The 16720-nt window shown below is 34.6% G+C and overlaps 4 protein-coding genes across 10 annotated transcripts; 2 read left to right on the forward strand and 2 right to left on the reverse strand.

Annotated features, from left to right (window-relative positions):
- Positions 1-472: 472 nt before the first annotated feature.
- Positions 473-3872, reverse strand: LOC111315433 (uncharacterized). The gene is made up of 5 exons (XM_089749200.1): positions 3472-3872; positions 2992-3367; positions 2680-2875; positions 1451-1582; positions 473-838 (listed from the first exon to the last, which is right to left on the reverse strand). The coding sequence occupies exons 2-5, from the start codon at positions 3306-3308 to the stop codon at positions 716-718; spliced, it is 768 nt and encodes a 255-aa protein (XP_089605326.1). The 5' UTR covers positions 3309-3367; positions 3472-3872; the 3' UTR covers positions 473-715.
- Positions 3873-4007: 135 nt separating this feature from the next.
- Positions 4008-6389, reverse strand: LOC111314847 (cold-regulated protein 27-like). Of its 2 annotated transcripts, none has more exons than XM_022916459.2 (5): positions 6144-6389; positions 5367-5558; positions 5117-5279; positions 4469-4578; positions 4008-4386 (listed from the first exon to the last, which is right to left on the reverse strand). In XM_022916459.2, exons 1-5 carry the CDS (start codon positions 6255-6257, stop codon positions 4375-4377), a joined length of 591 nt encoding a protein of 196 aa, XP_022772194.2. In that variant the 5' UTR covers positions 6258-6389; the 3' UTR covers positions 4008-4374. The 2 variants fall into 2 exon arrangements, with proteins under 2 accessions (XP_022772194.2, XP_022772193.2); XM_022916458.2 differs by having other exon boundaries at positions 5099-5279; positions 6144-6387.
- Positions 6390-8615: 2226 nt separating this feature from the next.
- LOC111314848 (protein DCL homolog, chloroplastic) lies at positions 8616-12259 on the forward strand. Its single transcript, XM_022916460.2, has 3 exons — positions 8616-9107; positions 9192-9306; positions 11886-12259. The coding sequence occupies exons 1-3, from the start codon at positions 8758-8760 to the stop codon at positions 12060-12062; spliced, it is 642 nt and encodes a 213-aa protein (XP_022772195.2). The 5' UTR covers positions 8616-8757; the 3' UTR covers positions 12063-12259.
- Positions 12260-13174: 915 nt separating this feature from the next.
- LOC111315435 (ABSCISIC ACID-INSENSITIVE 5-like protein 5) lies at positions 13175-16564 on the forward strand. 6 transcript variants are annotated; one of them, XR_016330639.1, is made up of 6 exons: positions 13424-13498; positions 13926-15020; positions 15384-15562; positions 15705-15776; positions 15897-15926; positions 16287-16564. XR_016330639.1 is itself a non-coding variant. In XM_089749203.1 (5 exons), exons 1-5 carry the CDS (start codon positions 13213-13215, stop codon positions 16304-16306), a joined length of 1383 nt encoding a protein of 460 aa, XP_089605329.1. In that variant the 5' UTR covers positions 13180-13212; the 3' UTR covers positions 16307-16564. The 6 variants fall into 6 exon arrangements, 5 of the variants coding, with proteins under 5 accessions (XP_089605332.1, XP_089605329.1, XP_089605327.1 ...); XM_089749203.1 differs by lacking the exons at positions 13424-13498; positions 15384-15562 and adding an exon at positions 13180-13335 and having other exon boundaries at positions 15854-15926; XM_089749201.1 differs by lacking the exons at positions 13424-13498; positions 15384-15562 and adding an exon at positions 13180-13335.
- The last annotated feature ends 156 nt before the right edge of the window (positions 16565-16720 follow it).

A 16720-nucleotide genomic window follows, 5' to 3' on the forward strand; every position in this document is an offset into this window, starting at 1 on the left:
GAGTTAAATTTTTAATTTGAATTATCAAAATTTAATTTCTGGCAATTTTAATATATAAACTGTCGTACAATAATAGCTGGCTGAAACTAAATGATAACTTGGTTGAATCATATACGCACCTGACGGAACATCGTCACTGACCACATGTTGAAACCGATGAAAGATGTTCTCTTATAACCGAACATAATCTTAATGGTTTATATTTACTTCAACGAAGAGTATCATATAAAAGTTGCTACTATATCTTCCGGTTTACCGGTTCATTGCTACATGGTGTAGGAGGCAACCATGAAAGCCTGATTGGGATGTCGCTTCATAATCTTAATGGTTTATTTTTACACCAAGACTTTCGCTGCTGCTCGACCAGCTTAAACGTACAAGACTCGCAGTAGGGAGATAATAGTATGACAATAGGCCCAGCCCGCCTAAACAAAAGGGATGATAAGTCCACAACCTTGCAACGACGCAGCGATGTTAAAGTGAAAATTTATTAAATACGGAGATAGCTGAAGTGTTTAAAGAAAAAGTGCAAAAGCTGAGAAATTATTGAATGACATATCAACTGATCTTTGATAAAATGGCACATCAATTGGTGAAGGAAGGTGATCAAACGAATATACAATATGGGTAAAGGCAAATTTTTAAGGCCGGGCAGTACACAAAACAAAAACTACCCAGTGGGCATTGTGAGAGCATCCTTTACAAGAACAAATATTCATGTCCTTTCTCCGTAAGTGTTTTCAAGGACTGGAACCCCAGGGCCATATATCAATTGGCAACGTTCGCTAAATGAGCTGACCAATCGTGACACTACTTCCTTGAAAAACATGGATGCCACCTGTTAGACACATCAAAAGATTAGGATCATTCAAACTACCTCAGATAAAATTTTCATCTTGAAACCTTTTTATTATAAAACCATATGCAAAGAAAGTTCTAAAAAGTGCTTTTTTTTTTTTAACAAAAGATACAAACCCCTTAAAAATTCAGAAGAGTTGAAATCTGTTGGTCCTTGAATATTTATAAATTTGGCTGAATGAATTCGTAAGTGAAGGTATGTAGTCTCAGGCAATAAAATGTTTTAAAAAATCATATAGATGACAATATGGGTAACAGTTTTATTAAAAAGAACGAAAGTAAGGAAGAATCAGGTAATGAACAAGAATATAAAAGCAAATATTTAAGAACTGGGCCCCATTTTATCAAAGGAGAAAAGAAATAATAATTCAAATGAAGAACAGCAGAGTGACTGTTACATGCATATCATGAGCGGGAAAGTGAAATAAAAATAACATACAGGTCATGATCAATGGTTATTAAACATGTTAATGAAAAAAAATACAGCCCGAATGCAGATGCTAAGAAGAATGATCAATATGCAGAAGTCATGCAATACCATAAGCATGCATAGCATCGGTAACAATCTACGAACCCCCTATGTGGCCATTACCTGCCGGTAAAGTGGTGACTGGAACTTAAAGTCCACAAGAAAGTAAAGGCTGCAAGTTCCTGGAGCTGGTCCAGGATTGAATTCCCAAATGTTTATCAGATGATCGAAAAGGCTACTTTCTGATGCAGTTGACTGCAAGGACAATATATCATCAGCAAAAATTAAGGGGAAAAACAATTAAATGCATGACAAAAAGGACCATCTTTGGAGTGACAAGCCAAGCAATATCCTTTTTGTAAGTCACTAGCACAAAATAATCACCCACAGATGGCATAGACAGAGGCTCAAAAGAGTTTCTTTTTAGTTATCCAGCTAACAGTAAATGCTAGTTAAAAATGATCAATTTATAGTAGCATAGTCATTTCAATCCCAAGGAGCAAAAGAGATCACACACAAACTCCAAAAGAATGCAGGTCAAACAAACAGAAGTTCGTTATAAGGCAATTAAAATGGCAAATGTGGTTGCTCCAGAACATTTAAACAAACTTTCAAGTTTGAGTTTGTTTTGTCAGGAAATAGGGTGCTTTCTTTCTAAATTGAGGCTTCATAGCAATGGGTTCTTAACTCATATTTGGGGAGGAGGGGGAGAGAGACAAAGACGGGTGCAGCTGTCCAATTGCTTAAATCCTGTTTTGGTGAAATTTATGTTAAAAACATGAAATACCACATCTCCATCTTGTCTACTTCAACCTAATCCAAAATTTGGTTAACTGAGTTCCCCTAAATGCATTATACGTAACTTACAGTGAAGTCTCCCCAAAACATGATCACAAAGTTACTGGTTTATGGCTCTCAAATTTATGGCTCTCAAATCCTTGGTTGGCAACAAATCTACATTTAGAAATACTCTATTCCCAAAACATTAGGATAAAGAAGGTTTAACAATTTACAAGCATCTTGGGATTGTCAGATTGATGACATTTATATTGTAGTATATTAGGCAAGTTACAATATCTATGTTCTCACTCATGCTCAATATCATGAAATGACAAAACGGGCAAAGAAGTTTAAAAGCAAACAGCTTATTGAAATTCAAATCTATTTCCATACTAACAGCCGGATAAAAGTTCCTAGAATTAGCATATTGCAACATTTTCAACCATCAATATGCAATATATTAATAAAACAAACACAGCAAAGCAGATATCGTCAACTCAAGAGAAACGAAATAAAACCAAGAAATGAGAAAACAGCTGCTTTAAAGAAAAGGGGAATTACTTTATTATTACCTTTACAAACTTTGCTTTGCTTAATTCTACATGAGAAACATAACTCTCAACAAGAAACTTAAAACCAATCTCTAATTCAGCATCAAACGATCCATCCGGATACCGTTTGATTATATCAGACCGCTGACACCAAGGAACAAATCCATTATACAAATCAACAGCTGCAACCACATCAAATAACTGCTCCGGCGAATACCTAATTATCAACAAAATCATTTACATTTTGCGTATTTGAAATGCCTTAATCCAATAAGAAATATTATGCTAACTTGAATCTTTAACAAAAATAAAAGAAGATTTTGATGAAATCACCCCATAACGATCCTTTCCTCGTAAACTTTTGATAAAACGCCGCCTTCTTCGCCGTCACCGCAGCCCAAGAATCGTCTCCTTTGGAGATTGTAATGATTGAAAAAATTGTTTAATGATACATTAGAATCCTCCTTGCATGAACCGAGTAAGTGGCGAAACGACCGCGTTTCGATACCGGAAACGCTAGAAACCCATCGGATTTGATCGAAGTTCCCGGAACGTCCTCCGTTCTGGCCGTGCCTAAAGAAATGGCTAATCACATTTCTACGGGATGTTACAAAACCCACCGCCTTCGATGCCGATAAAAATGGCGGCATTGCAACTTTTAGAAATTAGGCTTGAATTGGAAACTGGTATGGATAAAAAATTGGGGGACCTGAAATGGTGAAGATTACTAGCGACAAGGTAGGAGAAATTCGAAAAAAAAATTGAAATTTGGAAACCCTAGGCTGACGCGCAAAAGAGGGAAAAGAGACGTACTTTAGAACATCAACGTCGAGTTTAGTTTAGTTTAGTTAAGAGGTCCCTACGTTTTCGGACGGCGGAGTGAGATCCCAGGATATATATGCCAACGTATATAAATTTGTCATTTATAAATATAAATTTTATATAAAATTTTAATGCTTTTTATGTAATTTTAAATTATTAATTATATTATAATTATTGTAATAATTGATATGCTCCCCTGTTTTTTCATCCATGCTGACCGAAATTTCTGCTTACTGTTTTTTTTAACCCAATTTGAAAGTGCGTTTCATCATTATAAAAAATAAAAATAAAAAATCTTCCATAAAATGTTGTGATAATTTTAATTTTTTAACACCACATATGATATAATATAAAAAAAATAATGCAATTTAAAATTTTAATTAAAGTTTTATATAAATTTAACAAAAAATGTTTCCTAATAAAAATTATAATATAATAAATTATTTTTTACATGTGTTTAATTAAACAGACAAATACTCTAAATCTAATTCAGTAGTAGTTTTTTATTTTTATAGAAGGAAAAAATATACTTAAAAGAAGCTTGATAATAATCGTGTAAATAAAAGCAGTAATAAACAAAAAATGGTATTTCTAGCACTAAATGCTGATGCCACGTACAAGAAGAAAAGGCCTACATGAACAAATCCGATCTCTCTTTGTCTCGGGCTCTGTCAGGGACACACACTTATATAGGTTCATGCTGGTAACACAAACGTTCAGTAATTGAAATTTAGGATACAGAAGTCACCAAAAATTAATATCCATGGAGTTTCATTTGGTTTGTTCACTGTATCAGCATGTAATTACACAAACCATTTGCCTTTTCCAAGTGGGTCTTACTGCTGGAGTTGCGGCTGTAGACATTCAGCTACTTCTGCTAAAGGACGATTCACCTTATGGAACAACCTAAAAGCAAAATGAGAAACATGTCAAAAATCAAGGACTAGAAAAAGTGATTTATGAAAAGATCAATGCTAATAACTTTTACCTGATCATTGCATGAAGCATCAGTTACTAGAGTTTTCAGCTTCTTGGAGCCGCATTCGTTGCTTGCCTCTTCACCTTGTTCCTCATCCACAAAGTTCTGATCTGACACCTCTGCAACAACCAACAAACTAACATTTTAGAATTTATGAGACACCAAACAAGTAAAAGACTAATTGCAGTAATCTCAATCTCAAATAGTAAGCTTTAACATGTTGAACTGTACAGAGAGTGATACTAAACATTATACATCTGATAATCTTGAATCAAATTTATTTTGCCACATACCTATCATATATATAGATAGAAATCATAATTATTGTAGAGGTGAAAAACATAACTGAGAGCACTTCAAGTGAAACATTGACAGGTCAACAATACAAGTTAAATCATTATATGTTGAACAGTCTAAGGTTGGATGAATTAACTCGGTTACCACTGCAGGCAGCAAAACACAGTATTTTAGATTAAATCATCATGAACACAACAAAATACCACTGTAGGCATCTGTTTTTTTTTTTTGCCTAATGCAAATAATTTCACCTTCACAATCTAGAGAATGAGATGCATGATGGTGTTTGAGAAGCTGATACACAGAAAATTGCCTTCTTCACATTTAAATTGTTTGTTTTACCTTTGCATGAAGCACTACCTTGAAGACTACAGGAGTCTAAAACACGAGACTTAGATCCAGATCTCAAGTGCTGGATCCAAGGACTTGCCACAAAACAATAAGAATCGTCTTTTTTATTTAGTTGAAATCCAGGTCTTTCAAAATTGATCTTCTTCCAGCAACCACCTCGAAGAACTTTAAACTGCAACAAAAGATTGGAACAAGCAGTAAAAAAGATTTTCCATAGAGGAAACCCAGATATTATGAAGAGCAGAGATCAATCCTGAACCTGGCCAGAAGAGGCACAATCTGCTGGCCTTGATGATTTTGATCCTGGCAACCTCTCCTTCTGCAAGTTCCAGCCAAGACAATTCATAGAATCATATAACTGATTAACAAATGATGCTTCCATGGATTTAAGGTATAAACTGTGCTTCTCATCTGTCCATTCTGTAGAGGTAGACTCTGTCAGCAGAGAATCCTGTAGTATTATCATTAACACACATGATCAGAAAGCTATCCCAAAAGCGAAGAAAACACATAATTCTGTACAAGCAGATTACATAAAGCAATAAACAATCCAATTTTTTAAAATAATACATATAAGGAGATCAACATTACAGCCAATTACGTCTACTGCTTGCATTAACACTATGAAATATGTAATTCGAAAAAATGTTACAAATCCTCAATTAATAGCACCCAACTATCAAAGCAACTCAAAAGTTAGAAGCATATTATCATAAACACTAGCCTTTTTCTTAAAACTTTCTTTTAATGCTCAACAGAAACGTTATAAATAAATATCAAAAGAACATGCATGATTAAAAATGATAAAAAGAATTACCATTTAAAGCGGTTTATTAGTCTATTATGTGCTTTAAAGTCAAGTTTGGAAATTTAGCTTCTGTACAAGCTAAACCGATGTCAAATTTACTTTCTTTAAACCAGAAAAAAGGAACCCATGATACAAATTCCTTGATGCATAAATCAATAACAGAAAAAAACGACTAGAAAGAAGAAGAAGAAGAAGAAGAAGAAGAGGAGAAGGACGAGGAGGTAATACCAAGCTTGGACCTTGTTCTTGGTGAGCAAACCCGGGTGACCTCTCAAGAGTCGTCAACTCAAGGGCAGAGGCCTCTGAACTCGCCCGAGACTCAATTCTCCTGAAGCCCTCCATGCAAAAAACACCATTAAAAAAAACCCTTAATTCAGAAGATTAGAAGATGGCAAATTTTTATTTAAAAAAAAAAAAAGAAAAAAGAGAAAGAAATTGTATGAGAGAGACAGAGGAGAGGCGATGGCAGGTGAGATGTAATGAGGAGGAGGTGTTGAGTAGGGACAAAAGAAAGTTACAGTTGTCATCACTTTGGCACGTGTCATGGAACATCACATTGCCACGTCACATCTATGGTTACCGATAGCTCCAGATATTTGCTGAAGACTTGAAGTGTTCAAAATATCAATCTCCTTTTCCTTTTTCTTTGTTTACACTTTAAGTTGACAGATAAGATGACGTGGCCGTACTTTTTATTCTTTTCTTCTTTTATTATCTTTCTTTTTTTTTTTTTTCTCGTTGTAAGTATTTTTTTTAGAAATACTAATCGATTTTTGATATCTAAACACTTTATATTTGTATTTATTGAACCCTAATTTATATGAACATTTTTTGTATTATTGAATAAAATTATTGTTGTGTGTAAAATTTTAGTATAAACCTAAATTTTTTATGATTATTCATAATTATAAGGAAACACGTCATTACTTAATTAAGCACGTGAAGAGCATTTTTTTTTAATCTTCAACGCCAATAAATTCTCCAAATTAATAGATAAACAGATAATATTATTTTACTAAGAATACTTCAAAATATCACATGGAAATTTTGTTGAAATTTTCACATTATGAAAATTTAACCTAATTTCAGTGCTTTGAACCTCAAATAAAAACAATAATTGAGTTACAATGATTTGTTGTTAATGTTGTATATACATTGCAGAATATTTTTGCAGTTATAATGAAAAATTTTGGCAACTTGTGGTGTATGAAGGAAAAATTACAGTGAAAATGGATTGAACATATTTGAGCTAAAGAAGGGCAAACTCAATCTCATATAATAATCTCTTTGGGCTTTTGCAGAGTGTAGCTGAGAAGAAACTAAGATCACGTTACTCTCAACGGATGCCGACAGTCGACAGAGAGTGCTCGGATTCAAGTTTCCTGCTTCTGCTCACCCTCCGGTATTATGGTTTCTTGAAGATCACTCAGACCATATGTTTGCAGCTTTTGCAAACATAAAACAAGTATCCTGATATGGACAAGTTTAGATGTATCTGTCATTATGGAGAGGACTTCCATAACACCCGCAAGGCGGCAACCTGTTGTGTAAAGCTTTCGCTCTCCACGGAGTTCAGGGAAAGGTTATGCTTCTGTGTGAGAATCTGTCACAAAGCAAATCCTCAACCAATGTATGGTAGTTCTGTAAAATGAGAATAAAATGCCCAAAATTTGTCATACAGACTTTCTCAATTGAAAGGCATTTACAGTTATTCTGAACTTGTGATATGAAGAAGAATTTACAAACCAAAATGCAAGCAGCTTTAGCCTACACTGAAGATACAGCATTAAAGCTTAACAGTACAATGGAAAGTGCATGTAGCTTTACAGGCACGCAATTGATTTACTTCAATTTGATGAATTCCAAAAGTAATTATGTATTACTACATGACAATTCCAAATATAAACCCACATAAGTATGTTTAAGAAGTATACCTGAAATTTCAAGTGATTTAATAATGCCTGATTTCTTAAAAGTAAATCTTATAAAATTGATATTTTTTTATGTTAATATTTGTGCCATCAAATAAACAAAATCATATCACAAATTTTTAGAATCAATCAGTATAATATAATAACACAAAGGGTATTAATAGAGAAGATCGAGACCTTGGGATGTCTTCATTGGATTTTATTATTCGTTCTAAGGCTAAAAAATTATAATCGTTCGATCTCAATTTTCTTCATCATTATGAATCATATTTTTATTGGTATCTTTTGATGTCAACATTTATGTCATTAAATAAAAAATTATATCTAAAATTTTCATAATCAATCTAATATAATAACTTATTTACATTTTGATATAAATTTTGAAAATTTATTCGGGTATTAAGCCAAAACTAAATAAATGAAGAATGCAAGCAAGGTGTAAATAAAATGAAGCAAAATTGAAATTTTCGACTGTGATACCTTTTTTTTTTTAAATACGTTTTGTGTTTTTAGGTTTTCTCTTGTTAATTTATTTTCTAAACGATGTTGAAAATACACTTTTATATTGATTTAATGCATTCAAAATTTTACTTGAATAAAGTGATTCCAGAAAAAAAAAAAAAAAAGGTTATTGCAAGAAAATAAAGTAATGCCAAAAATCATGTGTTCAAGTCTTGAGCAGATATTGGGCCTCGGGCCCATTTCTGTCAACCCTTTTTATCAGCCCAAAGAAAATAAATTAAAGGCGCCTAGCTGGACAAAGGGGCGGTCTCACCCTTTTTATCAGCTTAGATTTCCTTTCCAATGGCAAACCACTCTCCATATTTTTTATCAGCGTTGATAATGTGACCGTTAACACTTTCTTTTCTTTCTTCAACTACTTAAAAACTCACTGATCCAGTAAACTCACTATGGCTTCGATTCTCAAGCCACCACCGCCCTACTTTATCCCTATCTCCTTCGCTTCCTCCTTAGTTGTCTTATCTTCTCCGTTGCACCAAACGACGTCGCTCCGAGTTCGGTTTTGCTCGTTGAGGACCGGCCCCGACGGCGGGAGAATCGAGAGCCAGGAATCTTACGGCGCTGATTTGTTAAGGAAGCCGGTTATATTGCCAGCGAAGGACAGTGATGGAATTGCGGAAGAAGAGGAGGGTAGTGAGGGAAAAAGAAATAGAGGCGAATGGAATGATTGGGAAGACAAGATTTTAGAGGACACTGTTCCTCTCGTTGGCTTTGTTAGAACGGTTCTTCATTCTGGAAAGTAATTAATTTAATTTCTTGGCTTTTTTGTTTTAAATTTTATCTCATTCAAACTTTTTATGGCAAAGTTGTAAATTCAATGCAGATATAGAAGTGGAGATAGATTGAGTCCAGAGCACGAAAAGGCGATTCTTGAGAGGTTGCTACCGTACCATCCGGAGTCTGAGAAGAAAATTGGATGTGGAGTTGATTACATTACTGTATGTTTCTTTTGCATCCTTTTCTTTTTAAATTTTGATTGCTGAAATTTATTGTAATTGGAAGCTTGAATTAACCAATTTAATTAAGTATTACCGGTACTTGTTTTTAAAAGATTAGATCAAATCAAGTTGCATAAATATAAAATCACTATATGAGTGCAAATTCGTCTTGATATTCCAATACATGTATTTGAATTGAATTTCAGTTATATTTTGTAATAAAAATGTTTTAAAAGAATTACATGTCCCGTGCATAGTTTCGGGCTCAAGTCTAGTTTATGCAGTAAATTTGAAGGGGCAGGCATCTAGAAATGTAGGTGAGAGCTATACCTAGAAGAAGTAGTTCTGGCTTTGAGAATTTTGAAGTAGACTGGAGACGTTTGGCAGGTTTAGAATCTGCACTGATAGCAATATTCCCCATCCCAACTTCCATTGCCTTCATATCATCCATCTCCCTCTTTGCTCTTTTAACTAGTAGATATAGTGGAGGCAAAAGAGACGACAATTACACTTGCTCAACAGCTCATTTGATGTACAAATTTTAGAATTCATGCTTAGTTCTAGTTAGAAAGATTATAGGGTAATCTATCATCGTAATTTCTACTCTGCATATTGACATTTTCTACTGATAAGGCATTCTATTTTAGTTTCTGTTTTAGTTTTCTCCATCCTTTTGGTCTTTCTTTTTTCGAGTCTAAATTAAGTGTATGGAGGACCATCACTTAAACTAATTTTTTTTGTAATTGTATTTCCTCATTGGCTTTGTGCTTCTCATTTCTTGATGAGATCATGCAGAAACTATTGTTATCTATAAGTTTTGATACCTGTGGACTTGAATTGATCATGGGCTGGGCTACATGTAGTGAACCCAGCCAGATCAACCCATGAATATGATTTGGGTCTGTTTTGGATTTATCTTCTGGTTGATTTGTATGCAAGGATGTATCTTGTTCATTAGTTTTCTTGTTATAAGAAATGTGAAAATGTGCATTATGATTGCTTTCATCACCATTATGTAGTGGGACAACCTATTCAATATTGAATTAAATTCACCATTATGTATTGCCCCATAAACATAAAAACCCAGGTAGTAAAAACATTTTGCAGTCAACGCTGCACGTAATCATAATTTTACCAAGGAGATGAGTTGATATTATTTGTCCCAAATTCTTTCTTAGACTTGCTCAGTTACTCTTGATCTCTCCATTAACATGGATGGCATTGCAACTTACACAGATCGCCTTGGTCCAAAAGCCTCATCATATTAACTTTTCAAACATGAAATTTCTTCCACCTATGCAACCTCTTCAGATTTTTGGCAATTTAATGGTTTCTAGTATTTTAGGGGATTGGGATGATGGAGGTGTCTTTTCAGTCATGTTTTTGTTGGGCTTAAAACAACAAACACAATAACATGGAAGCAATATATCACAATAAATCGACAGCAAATAGAAAAAAATTAATAATCAATAATGTAAGAAAAACTAAACACTAAAATTTATGTGAAAAACCTCCAAATGTAGAGGGAAAAACCCACGGATCACTAGAAAAATCTCCACTTCTAAATAATAGATATACAAAGTTCATCTCTAGTTAAAATTAGAGTTAAACAACAATTAGAGAGAGAGAGAATTTGAGAAATTTCATCAAATAGATGACTCAACAAATATATTATAGATTTGTATTTAGAGAGCTTCAATCCCGATCTTCACCATTCAGAATGTAGAACATTGAGTTGTGAATGCATTGACAAAATTTCAACTCAACCAGACCACGGATCAACCTTCATTCAGGCTCTTGATCAAACTGATAGCATTCTTTTCTCTTTTTTTTCGTTTCTTTTTTTTTTTTTTTCCTTTTTGGTTTGAGCCATTCACCCTTTCACAAGCCCTCACCCCATTTAAGAGGGCTAATATGTGTTGCAGAATACAAAAGGCATATGGCTAGGCCTTTTGGTCAAAATTAATGAATGGGACTGGACCCCACCTAACAATCTCCCGTTCCAGTCCCATTAGAAGGAGATCCATCACAAAAACAGTTTCATTTGGAACTTACCTTGGCCAAGGAATCCATTCCTTGGCTTTAGATTTAAGGTTAAATCAGAAAGAGTATATAATGTTTTGTGACAGTCAGAGTGCTTTAGATTTGAGTAAGAATGTCATATACATGCTAAATACAATAGATAAGTTTGACTAAGACACTTCCTAGGGAAAAACTTGAGCTATGCAATAACTTGGTCGGAATTGATTTTTTGTCCAAGGCTAGTTCCAAATGAGACTGCTATAGTGATGGATCTCCTTCTAATGGAACTGGAGGGGGAGATTGTTATGTGGGGTCCTATCCCATGCATTACTTTTGACCAAAATGGATAGTTTTCAATTTATATAAAAGAAGTTAAACTACAAGATCAATGAAAGGACTTGCAAAATTGAGGGGGAAAATTAGCTCAAAGAAAGGAAACCTCTTGAGTGATTAAAATTTGATTTTGGGATTTACACAAGTTAAATGATAACATGGCCTGTTTGGCCAACTTGTGTTGATTAAGTAAATGATGAATGCTTCTCATATTTGGTTTTCAGGTTGGTTACCATCCTGACTTTGTAGACTCAAGATGTCTGTTCATAGTTCGAAAAGATGGAGAAATGGTTGACTTTTCTTACAGGAAATGCATCAATGGCCTGATAAGAAAAAACTATCCTCTATATGCAGACAGCTTCATTCTCAAACATTTCCGACGGCGTAGACGGGTTTCCTGAGGTTAATGCTCGAAACTTGTCAACCACTTTATATTATTAAGGATCTTTTGAATTTTATTCTTATTGTTTGTAATATGTCATATTTATGAGCTCAATTAACATTGTAGAAATTAAGGGCAATTACTGAAAATTCTTACATGCTGGATGTAGTTTATAGAAAAACATATTCCTAAAAGATTGTACTGAGTTCTGCTGAATGGTTTGACTGGTAACTGGTCTAAGGCCAAATGTGCATATATCCTTAAATCATGGTTCCTCTGTCAAGGAGTAGGATTTCACTAGTTTTCTATATTGCTCTGCTACTGCTCTCTCTCTCAACAAACATCAAGCACACCCACATGCATAAATGCTGCTTTGGCTACCAAACTGCATTAACTTTTCGCATCTTACGTGACTGTAACAGAGAGTAGTAGTCATGCTTTGTCGTTTAAGTCAAGAAGTCGATCATTTCTTCGTGAGGAAGTGTCAGTTGTTTGTTTGTTAGAGCTCACTCATTCATTCTCATAATGGAAGACAGATGTCAGTATATATATGTGCACTGTTTACTTTTTCCCCCCTAATAATTGAAGACAGATGTCAGTTGGCTTGGCCGTTAAGTAACTAACACAAATAGTGAATTGCATATCTGTGCCATTTCCTTGTTCACTATGATTATTCTCTTAAACGTGTATATATAATAGGTGAAAATTGATTTAATATATCATCGTAAGCTTTTGAACTTCATCAATAAAATTAGAAGATAATCATATATTCAATTAAAATATATTTAAATAAAAAATATGTAATTATATTTTAATTTACTTGTGAACTTTTAAAACACTATATCCATGTATCATTATGAAGTAAATTAAAATAATATTCACAAGAGTTTATTCTGTTGGTAAGAAAAAGCACGCTCCATCGCGCTCTAGCATTTATCTCTTGTCGCTACTCGCCACAAAACCAACCACGCCACTACAGTCCAAAACCATAAAATTCACACCGTACCCACCTTTCCTTCCATGCAACGTGGGCGGTCCATATCCTTCCATTTTGATTTTCAATTGGTCATTACAGCCTCCTACACCCTCCCCATTGGTCACGTCTCGCCAATCCACCCGGCCCACAAATATATTATTAAAAAAAGAAAATATATATTTAATATCTTAAAATGAAAAAAAAAAAAAAAAGAGAAACCGACACTTGGCGTTTCGAAAGCTCTAACTCGCGAAGAAGAGGAGCCAAACGCTGTCCGAAGAAGCAACAGGAAAGAAACACAAAAAGTACTAACAAGGTAAAATATATATATTACTATTTTTTATTTTTTAAATTATTTTATGTTTTTTCATTTTTTAAAAAGGGTGCTGTTTTGGATAATTGATAAACTAATTTGTTCACTTCGTATTTATTTTGGTTTGGTTGGGTTTTGATCTTTGCTGTTTTCTTTCAATTATTTGGTATGTTAAATTTGTTGTTTTTTTTTTTTTTTTTTCTGAATTAGAAAGCTTAATGTTTTCATTACCTCAGATCTTCAACTTTCTGGTAATTGAAAACAGAGATTTTCTTGAACACATCAAAATGTTAGATTTTACTAACACTTCAAGAACAGAAAAAAAGAGTTGATTTTTACATTCATTTTTTTATTTTCTTTCGTTATATGTTTTTGTGTGTGGTTGTTTTTTCTTAGTTGAAACTGATAAAGAGTTCGTGATCTTGAATTTTGGGTTCTATTGAAAACGTGAACTTCCCAAATAAAGAAAAAAAATATATAAACCTATAATTTGATTTGGGTTTAATTTATTTTGCTTTCATTAAAGTATACTAGTAAAGGACTATAATCTATATTCTTTTTGGGATCAAGTTTATTGACACTGTTTTATCCAGATTTTAATGGGGACTAACATGAACTTCAAGAGCTTTGGAAGTAACCAACCGCCATCAGCTGACGGCGCCGGGGATAAACCGCCGGGGAATAATCCGTTAACTAGAGAGACATCAATCTATTCTCTAACCTTTGATGAGTTTCAAAGCACTATGGGTGGAATAGACAAAGATTTTGGGTCAATGAACATGGATGAGTTGTTGAAGAGCATTTGGAGTTCTGAAGAAACTCAAACAATGGCTTCTTCCACTGGTGGGCTAGAGGGAAATGGAGGGTTACAAAGGCAAGGGTCTTTGACTTTGCCAAGGACACTTAGCCAGAAAACTGTTGATGAAGTTTGGAAAGATATTTCAAGGGAGTATTCAATAGGGAAAGACGGGATTGGAACTGCAGGTACTAATAATATGCCACAAAGGCAGCAGACTTTAGGGGAGATGACTTTAGAGGAGTTTTTGGTGAGGGCTGGTGTGGTAAGAGAGGATACCCAGTTGGCTGTGAAGGTTAATAATGTCAATGGGGGTAATAATACTGGGTTTGGTATTGGGTTTCAACAAGGTGGCAGAGGTCAAAATTTGATGGGGAATAGGCTTTCTGAAGGCGATAATAAAATTGGTATTCAGCGTTCCAATTTGCCTTTGAACGTTAATGGAGTTAGTTTAAACCAGCACCAGTTAGCTCAGCAGCAAACTCAACAGCACCAGCATCCAGTTTTTCCTAAGCAACCAGCTGTTGGATATGGAGCTCAGATACCTTTACAAAGTGGTGGTCAGTTGGGGAGTCCTGGAATTAGGGGTGGAATTTCTGGGATTGGAGATCATGGACTTACTCAGGGTGGTGCACTGCAACGTGGAGGGATGGGGATGGTTGGTTTAGGAGGGCCAGTCGGTATTTCTACTGGATCACCTGCTAACCAGCTTTCATCAGATGGGATTGGTAAGAGTGGTGGAGATACTTCATCTGTTTCGCCAGTTCCTTATGTGTCTAATGGAAGTTTGAGGGGTAGGAAATGCAGTAATGTGGAAAAGGCTGCTGAGAGGAGGCAGAGGAGAATGATAAAGAACAGAGAATCAGCTGCAAGATCACGAGCTCGCAAGCAGGTGAATATATATATTTTATTTACTAGTTCATCTAATCTTCCCTTCTTCATAGCTTTTAAATTCATCGTAGGTAGACAATTTGGAATATGCATTATTATCATCTATGAACTGGATATCTGAAAGTGTTATCAGTCAGCTCATTTGATGACTTTTCTCTGCTATGTCAGCTCTTTATGCTCATTTGATATCACATTTACCTTTTTGTGCCAAGATATGTCGGAGATTTTTAACTCTGCTTTTAATACACTTCAAGCAACACCTTCCCACCCAGTTTCGTCTTGTTACATCTTAATGAGTTTTACTAGCCATTGACCTTCTGCTTTTACCGTATGTGACATGCTGCATCCCAAAACTTCATGAAAGATTATGCTACAGTATGGTAATTTGATAGCGATCTGACATGAGAAGAGATGAAAGATTTTGAGAAGTCGAGGTCATGAGGAGTTATAAGGATCCTTGTTACAAGGCAATGGAGCATTTGTTTAACAACACGAGTAGTTTGAAGCTCTATCATATAACAATCAATAAAACCATTGAATAAGGTTGACATCCTTGACCTTGTTGATTTTGTTATAACTATAGCGGATCAAAACAGTTCTATCCTGAAGTAACTAGTAAAATTATGGTGTGTATCAAATTCATGCTTTGAAGTTTCTTATGGTTTTTACTTTCTTAATCTGCTAGGCTTATACAATGGAATTGCAAGCAGAAGTTGCAAACCTAAAAGAGGAGAACCAAGAATTGCGGAAGAAACATGTATGTTCTTTCCCTTCTTTGTTTCAGTGCACCCATCATCATTTTTACAGAATATTACTAATTGTTGGTTATGGCAGACCCATACTTACATTTTCATTGACTGCACTTTGGTTGCTGCAGGAAGAAATCAAGGAAATGCTGAAAAATCAGGTACCGAAAAGTTCTCTTTGCCATTTCTGTTTTTTTTTTATAACAACTTAAAATTTATACCCTCCTATTATCATGATGCATCATCATCCATATACTTGCATGCATCTCCCAGATGCTTTCAAAAACACATCTTTATTTTATGAATTAAGAGTTGTCTCCTCCTCATGTCTAGAAATTCCAGAGTTTTTCTGTGTATCCGTTAGAGCATGATTGTCATTTCACTTCACTGGTATGATATGGGTTTCTCACATGAGATCATACTGTTTAATCATGGAATCCTCTAAAAACCCTCAAATTTATGATATGCCAATCGTCATGAATGTTTTTCCTGATCTTGTTTGAGTTGGTTGACAACCACAGGTCATGGAGATGATGAATAAGCAACAAGGAGCTAAGGAGCAATGCCTGCGAAGAACACAGACGGGTCCATGGTGAAGTTGTTAAAGCGTTATGCCTGTGATTCTTAGTTGAATTATGGCTGTACATAATTTATTCAAGGGGGTAGTTCTTCTTCCTTTAGATTTGGAGAGATAAGCTACTGCAGTGTAGATTGAAAAATGGTCCAATATTTGTGTTGTCTTTCATACATTTCTCTTATGGACAACATGATTCAGTAAGAATATGCACATTTCAGAGAATCTCAATAGTTCCCCCTATCATTGAATTAATCCTCCGTTTATGTGCACTGCAATTGGTTTGGTAACAGTTCATGGATTTTTCTTTTCTTTTTTTAATTTTCTCATCTGCTTCATATATGCAGTAAGAATGATACAATGGTTATGCTATGCATTATT

Source organism: Durio zibethinus, chromosome 20, assembly GCF_047325235.1.
Source record: "Durio zibethinus cultivar Kanyao isolate XHJ-2024 chromosome 20, ASM4732523v1, whole genome shotgun sequence".
Lineage (NCBI taxonomy): Eukaryota > Viridiplantae > Streptophyta > Magnoliopsida > Malvales > Malvaceae > Durio > Durio zibethinus.

What these genes read in the sequence shown, in the direction of transcription:
- LOC111315433 (XM_089749200.1), bottom strand. Translation starts at nt 3,308, where the DNA reads ATGCCGCCATTTTTATCGGCATCGAAGGCGGTGGGTTTTGTAACATCC. An exon ending in GAGGAAAGGATCGTTATGGG is followed by an intron (nt 2,876 to 2,991) that starts GTGATTTCATCA and finishes GTTGATAATTAG; the next exon opens with GTATTCGCCGGAGCAGTTAT. An exon ending in GCAAAGCAAAGTTTGTAAAG is followed by an intron (nt 1,583 to 2,679) that starts GTAATAATAAAG and finishes TTGTCCTTGCAG; the next exon opens with TCAACTGCATCAGAAAGTAG.
- LOC111314847 (XM_022916458.2), bottom strand. Translation starts at nt 6,257, where the DNA reads ATGGAGGGCTTCAGGAGAATTGAGTCTCGGGCGAGTTCAGAGGCCTCT. An exon ending in ATTGTGCCTCTTCTGGCCAG is followed by an intron (nt 5,280 to 5,366) that starts GTTCAGGATTGA and finishes CTTTTGTTGCAG; the next exon opens with TTTAAAGTTCTTCGAGGTGG. An exon ending in AGGTAGTGCTTCATGCAAAG is followed by an intron (nt 4,579 to 5,098) that starts GTAAAACAAACA and finishes TGGTTGTTGCAG; the next exon opens with AGGTGTCAGATCAGAACTTT.
- LOC111314848 (XM_022916460.2), top strand. Translation starts at nt 8,758, where the DNA reads ATGGCTTCGATTCTCAAGCCACCACCGCCCTACTTTATCCCTATCTCC. An exon ending in ACGGTTCTTCATTCTGGAAA is followed by an intron (nt 9,108 to 9,191) that starts GTAATTAATTTA and finishes AATTCAATGCAG; the next exon opens with ATATAGAAGTGGAGATAGAT. An exon ending in GTGGAGTTGATTACATTACT is followed by an intron (nt 9,307 to 11,885) that starts GTATGTTTCTTT and finishes TTTGGTTTTCAG; the next exon opens with GTTGGTTACCATCCTGACTT.
- LOC111315435 (XM_089749201.1), top strand. Translation starts at nt 13,213, where the DNA reads ATGAAAAAAAAAAAAAAAAGAGAAACCGACACTTGGCGTTTCGAAAGC. An exon ending in ACACAAAAAGTACTAACAAG is followed by an intron (nt 13,336 to 13,925) that starts GTAAAATATATA and finishes TGTTTTATCCAG; the next exon opens with ATTTTAATGGGGACTAACAT. An exon ending in AGGAAATGCTGAAAAATCAG is followed by an intron (nt 15,927 to 16,286) that starts GTACCGAAAAGT and finishes TGACAACCACAG; the next exon opens with GTCATGGAGATGATGAATAA.